Consider the following 6,688-nt stretch of genomic DNA (forward strand, 5'->3'; position numbering starts at 1 on the left):
CTTTAACCCACTAGACCCCACTTCCCTTCCGCAGCTGGGGAAAGAACCCAGGAGTCCTGGCTCCCAGCCCCCGCCCCAAGCAGTATTAGTGGGGGCTGGGAGCCACTCCTCAGTCCAGCAGGGACCCCCAACCCAGTCAGTGGGGCTCAGAGGTGCTGGTTCTCCCAGAAATGTGCCTGTTCAAACCTTGTCCATCTCTTCCGTTGCTCCACAGGTAGCCGGGGGGAGGAATGGGGGGTGGGGTGGGGTCATTGCTAATCCCCAGGTGAACGAGGGGTTGATTGGCGTTAAAATACAGCCTGGTCACTTCTGTGCCCTCGCACGGCGTCTAGCGCGGTGGCTGCGAGAGCGAGCGGCGTCCCTGGACGGAGATGCACGGCGAAGGGCGCTGGTTTTCCCTCTCCGTCTGAGGCTGGCGAGACTGACCCAGGCGCACCCTGTCTAGGGCTTGTGTCACGGTTCCAGATTGGGGGTGGCTTCGGAGAGGCCCCACAAAATTGCTTGACCAGAAGTCAGGAGTCCTGCGTTCTCTGGGAGGGGAGTGGGGGCTAGTGGTTAGAGCAGTGGTGCCTGGGAGCCAGGACTCCTGGATTCTGTCCCCGGCTCTGGGAAGGGAGTGGGGACTAGTGGGTTAGAGCAGTGGGGGCTGGGAGCCAGGACTCCTGGGTTCTATCCCCGGCTCTGGGAGGGGAGTGGGGACTAGTGGGTTAGAGCAGGGGGGCTGGGAGCTCCAGCTCCGGGAGGGGAGTGGGAACTGAATCCTGGGAAGCAGTGACTCTGAAAAGACTCGGGGTTCATAACAGCCACACAACCCAACACGAGCTCCCCGTGATCCAAATGGCTAACTGGACCCTCGGCCATATTAACCAGAGCGTCAATGCTGCTGGCAGTTCTGGGGGCAGGGACGTGGCCCCACAAAAACTAGGCGAGGGCGGGAGAACGCCTCTGCGGGCGAGAGACTTCGAGAGCTCAGCCACAGGAAGACGGAGAGGCGACCTGAGACAGTCCTTGCTACTGACGAGCTCCTGAACCTCGCAGAGAAAGAGCTGAAAAATCCGTGGCCGGCAGCTAAAACCCAAACACGTCCCCATGTGGAATAAGGCAGCACCCGTTCAACACTGTGGGTGACTGTCCATTGGAACAAACCCCTAAGGGCCGGGGTGGATTTTCCGTCTCTTGAGGCCTTCTCATCTCGATTGGCTGCCTTCTCGGAAGAGGCTTGAACCAAACACAAGTGACTGGGCTCCCTACCAGGGGAAGCGGGTGCAGCTCTCTGGCCTGGGTTATACAGGAAGGCAGACGCATCCTGGGCCGGCCGTTTAAATAGGATGAAATTCAGGAAGGACTCGTGCAAAGGACGAAGCTCAGGCAGGAGCAATCCGTCGCCCAGATACAAAGCGGGGAATGACGGCCTAGGAGGCAGTGCTGCAGAAAAGGACCCGGGGCCAAGAATGGATCACAGACGAAATATGAGTCAACAAGGTGATGCAGTGGCCAGAACCCCCCCGCGAACGTTGTTCTGGGGGGATGCAGGCGAGAGCCGGGAAGTCATTCTACCGCCGCGCTCAGCGCTGCGAAGGCCTCAGCTGTGTTCAATTCTGGGCCCCCACAAAAAGGAGGGAACGGTCCAGAAAACGCGATTGACGGGAGAGGTTGAAAAACCGGGGTTGGTTTCGTCTGGAGAAGAGAAGACAGAACAGGGACCCCGAGCACAGTTTTCGAGCACATAAAAGAGGGTTACAAAAAGCAGGGTGATCGATTCTTCTCCTTATCCGCTGCAGACAGGACAAGAAGCAATGGGATTCAATTGCAGTCACCACATGTCCTAGGAGAGCCCTTCCCGCCCGATCGATGATAATAAATAATGATTGTCATGAAACCAACCTCCATTCTGAAGGTCCCTCCGCTGCTGGCCAGTGTTCTGGCCAGCAGATCTTCTTGGAGTTAGCCTCTTAGGCTCGGCTAAAAGCCTCGCTGCAGAGCGTTGCTGGGTTGTCGTTGTTCTTAACAACGTCACTAGGCGAATTCCCCACTTTTTCTCCCGCAAAAATAGTAGACGGCTGCACGGGAAGGAGCCGTCCTGAAACTGGCGGAGATGGGGTGAAAAATCTCTGCTCACCCAAATCGATCGATTGCACCTGTCTTTCTAGCTGGGGCGCAGGTGCGGGGGGTGGGAGCCAGGACTCCTGGGTTCTATCCTTCGCTCTGGGAGGGGAGTGAGGTCCAGTGGGTTAGAGCAGGTCAGCTGGGAGTCAGGACTCCTTGATTCTATCCCCAGCTCTGGGAGGGGAGTGGGGGCTGGTGGGTTAGAGCAGGGGGGGCTGGGAGCCAGGACTCCTGGGTTCTATGTTGAGCTCTGAAAGAAAAGTGGGGTCTTATATAGTGCAGCACCATGTGTGCTAGGGCCCGATCTCTATCTGGGTTTGTGCAGCACCTGACACGACAGGGGCCCCTGATCTCAGTCAGGGTCCGTCCAGCTCCCAGCAGAATGGTGGTCCTGTAATTTTAAATCATAATAGTAATTAAAAGAGTCCACAGGCTGTTAGGTGGCTCTAAAGTTGCTGAAAACACAGCGGGGGGTGGGGAAGGTGTTGTCGGGTTTTTAAAGGGATAAAAACCAAATGCGTGGTCCAGGTTTCCCGAGTTGAGGAGTGAAAGCGAAGCAGCTAAATCCAGTTTCAAGGAAGTCAGGACCGGATCCTGGTGCAAATCCGGAGCGACCCCAGTGCAGTCACGGCTGGGTTCTGATCTCAGTGACCCTGTCCCTAAACGGGGTGAGCTGGGCTTGCAGCCAGGGATTTCGGAGCCCGAAATCTCAACCCTGCCACTGACTCATCGTGTGCCCCCGGGCACATTACTTCATCCTTCTAATTCCGCTCCCGGTGTGTCAGCAGGGCTAAGAATACCTACCTCACAGGGCTGTTGGGAGGATTAATTAGCTAATGGCTCTAATTGCTTTGAAGATAAAAAAAAAACAAAAACCCCTGCATGGAAACTGACAAGGGCTGTAAATTTCGTCTGAATAACCCAGGCCGGGAGGTCAGGTTCCTCGGGCTCCGGAATCAGGCGTCGGATCTCGGGGACCCCTGTGTAAATCTGGAGCAACCCCCACTGACACCTGTGGGGACAGGGATCTGGGAGGGGAGGGGAGTGGGAGGCTGGGAGCCAGGACTCCTGGGTTCTCTCCTCCCTGTGCAATTATCTGTTTTTCTTTTCTCCGTGTGCAGATTATCCCGATTCTTCCCCCGCTGTGACCTCCCGGATGGAGAGAGGGGAAGAGCCGAGCGTCCCGGATCTCCAGGGCTCCGAGGAAAGGGTGATCTCAGGAGGTAACCACACGCATGAGGAGTCGGAGAGACTGGCTTGGAGACTGTCCAGGAATCAACTGAGGCTGGGCTCCTTGGTTCTCTGGGAGGGGAGTGGGGTCTAGTGGTTAGAGCAAGGGGGGCTGGGAGCCAGGACTCCTGGGTTCTATACCTGGTCCTGTAGCGAGGGTGCAACCTTCACTGCTCTAACCCACCAGACCACACTCCCCTCCCAGAGCCAGCAGAGAACCCAGGAGTCCTGGCTCCCAGCCCCCCCGGCTCTAACCATTAGCCCCCACTCCCCTCCCAGACCTGGGATAGAACCCAGGAGTCCTGACACATTCTTATCATCTTTCTCTCCCCCTTTCCCCCAGCGGAGCGGACGTCGCCGGAGGACAAACCTCTCCAGGACCCCAAGGTTGCCGGCCCCAAGTGGCCGTGGGAGAACCTTTCCTGGACCCAGGCGGGCCGCCCGCCCCGCCTTGAACCCCCGTCCTCCTCTGCCCGGACCCCTGCCCCACCGCAGCGCAAGGGCGAGCGCCCCTACATCTGCAACGAGTGCGGGAAGAGCTTCACCCAGTGGTCCAAGCTGGTGCGGCACCAGCGCATCCACACGGGCGAGCGGCCCAACACTTGCACCGAGTGCGGGAAGAGCTTCACCCAGAGCTCCCACCTCGTCCAGCACCAGCGCACCCACACCGGCGAGAAGCCCTACCGCTGCTCCGAGTGCGGCAAGAGCTTCAGCTGGAGCTCCAACCTCATCCAGCACCAGCGCACCCACACCGGCGAGAAGCCCTACCAGTGCGGGGAGTGCGGCAAGGCCTTCAGCCAGAGCACCAACCTCATCAAGCACCAGCGCTCCCACACCGGCGAGAAGCCCTACCAGTGCGGCGACTGCAAGAAGAGCTTCTACCGCAGCTCCGACCTCATCCAGCACCAGATCACCCACACCGGCGAGCGGCCCTTCAAGTGCACCCAGTGCGGCAAAGGCTTCACCCAGAGCGCCAACCTGGTCAAGCACCAGAAGATCCACGCCGGGGAGAAACCCTTCCGGTGCACCGAGTGCGGGAAGACGTTCATCCAGAGCTCGGAGCTCATCCAGCACCAGCGCACCCACACCGGCGAGAAGCCCTACGAATGCCTGCAGTGCGGGAAGAGCTTCGGGCACAGCGCCACGCTGGTCAAGCACCAGCGGCTGCACATGGGGGTGGAGCCCTACAAGTGCCCCACTTGCCACAAGACCTTTGGGCTCAGTTCGGCCCTGGCCCGCCACCAGCGCTGCCACACCGAGGAGCGGCCCTACGCCTGCGCCGAGTGCGGCCAGAGCTTTAGCCTCAGCTCCAACCTCACCCTGCACATGCGGATCCACCGGGGGGAGAAGCCCTACCGGTGCGGGGAGTGCGGGAAGAGCTTCGGCATGAGCTCCACCCTGATCCGGCACCAGCGGATCCACACCGGCGAGAAGCCCTACCAGTGCGCGGAGTGCGGGAAGAGCTTCGTCCGCAGCTCCCACCTCATCCAGCACCGCCGCACCCACACCGGCGAGAAGCCCTACCGCTGCTCCGAGTGCGGCAAGGCCTTCAGCCAGAGCTCCAACCTCATCACCCACGAGCGCATCCACATGGAGGAGCGGCCCCACGTGTGCCACGAATGCGGCCAGCGCTTCGCCGAGGAGGAGGCCCTGCGGCGGCACCAGGAGGAAGGGCATAGCGGCGGGGCGGGAGGCAGGGGGCTCGGGGAGAGCCGGGAGACTTGCATCTGCAACGATTGCGGGAAAAGCTTTGGAGATAGCTCAGCGCTGGCCAAGCACCAGATAACCCATGTGTCTTGCATCTGTAACGACTGCGGGGAAAGCTTTGGAGATAGCTCAGCGTTGGCCAAGCATCAGGAGATCCATTCCTCTTGCATCTGCGATGATTGCGGGCAAAGCTTTGGAGATAGCTCAGCGCTGGCCAAGCACCAGATAACCCATGTGTCTTGCATCTGTAACGACTGCGGACAAAGCTTTGGAGATAGCTCAGCGTTGGCCAAGCACCAGGAGATCCATTCCTCTTGCATCTGCGATGATTGCGGGGAAAGCTTTGGAGATAGCTCAGTGTTGGCCAAGCACCAGGAGATCCATGCCCCGTGCATCTGCCCGGAATGCGGGCAGAGCTGTAAGGACAGCGCAGCCCTGACCCGGCACCAGATCACCCACATGCGTGAAAAGCTTTACAAGTGCCCCGACTGCGGGCAAAGCTTTGGTGACATCTCTGCCCTCACCCAGCACCAGAGGAACCACATCAGGGAAAAGCTGAGGTGCCCCGACTGCGGGCAGGGGCTCGGGGCGAGCTCGGCTCCAGGGGCCCACCAGAGAGGCTGCAACCCAACCAAGCCCTTCCACGAGTGCTCGGCGGCCGGTGCCCACGAAAGAAGCCACGCCGAGGGGGAACCCGTCCGTGACAGCTCAGAGCTTGGTGTCCACGAAAAAGGCCACCCCAGGGCGGAACCGTCCCACGTGGCTCCGGGCGTCCACCAAAGAGGCCGGCCTGCGGCAGATCCCTCCCCCACCGGCTCAGCCACTGGCAACCGCCCCGGCTCGGGTGAAATGGCCAGCCTCATCCGGCGCCCGGCCACCGAACCCTACAAGTGCCACGACTGCGGCCAGAGCTTTGCCGAGGGCTCGGGTCTCTCCCGCCACCTGGCCTCCCACCCCAAGCCCTTCCGGTGCCCGGAGTGTGGGCGTGGCTTCCCGGACGCGGCAGCCCTGGCCAAGCACCAAGAGGTCCACGCTGGAGGGGAGCCGGCCGGGCCTGGGGAGAAGAGCCGCAAGAGCTGTGCCGAGATCTCCGCCATCCTCTTGCGCCAGGGGAACCACGTGGCCGGGCGTGGCCCACGGAGGCACGCGGCAGACGACTCCCTTCCTCCCGGCGGCTTGGCCCCGGCTCGGCCCCGCCTCCAGCCCTCAGGCCACGGCCTGGCCACGGCCGCCCGCCGCGACGGGGGGATGTCTCTGGCGCGCCCGGAATGTGGCAAAGGCTCCCAGGGGGGCTCTGTGCTCCTCCAACACCTCCAGAACCACGTGGGGGACAGGGTGTGAGGCCCCCGAGGGCACCTGGCCAGTTCATAGCTCGAGACTGGGCCGGGGGTGGGGGGAGGGAGGGGGTGCCTGCTGGAATCTGGGTCGCGGGAGGGGCGTGAAGGTTTGAGGGCCCTGGGGTAGGAGGCTGGGGGCGAGGAAGGGGAGGTTGGTGGATGTGGGGGTGGCTGGTCTGGGGATCTGTTTGACGGGGATCTGGTTTGGCAATGGGAGAGGTTGCCCTGGGATCTAGGGGATCTGGTTTCGTGGGGATCGTGCCGGAATCTGGGGGAGCCTGGGTTTGCAAGGTGTTCTGCTGGGATCG

At 61.2% G+C, this 6,688-nt stretch overlaps 1 protein-coding gene across 1 annotated transcript in view; it reads left to right on the plus strand.

Annotated features, from left to right (window-relative positions):
- Positions 1–6,414, plus strand: part of ZNF629 (zinc finger protein 629) — a 6,707-nt gene extending 293 nt beyond the window's left edge. The window contains exons 2-3 of the mRNA XM_024212307.2: positions 3,228–3,329; positions 3,680–6,414. Coding sequence (XP_024068075.2) covers positions 3,263–3,329; positions 3,680–6,384 — 2,772 coding nt within the window. The 5' untranslated portion in view covers positions 3,228–3,262 and the 3' untranslated portion in view covers positions 6,385–6,414. The remainder of the gene's footprint in view (positions 1–3,227; positions 3,330–3,679) is intronic.
- The last annotated feature ends 274 nt before the right edge of the window (positions 6,415–6,688 follow it).

The sequence above is a fragment of the Terrapene carolina genome, unplaced genomic scaffold (genome assembly GCF_002925995.2).
Source record: "Terrapene carolina triunguis isolate 2854851 unplaced genomic scaffold, T_m_triunguis-2.0 Scaffold423, whole genome shotgun sequence".
Taxonomy (NCBI): Eukaryota; Metazoa; Chordata; order Testudines; family Emydidae; genus Terrapene; species Terrapene triunguis.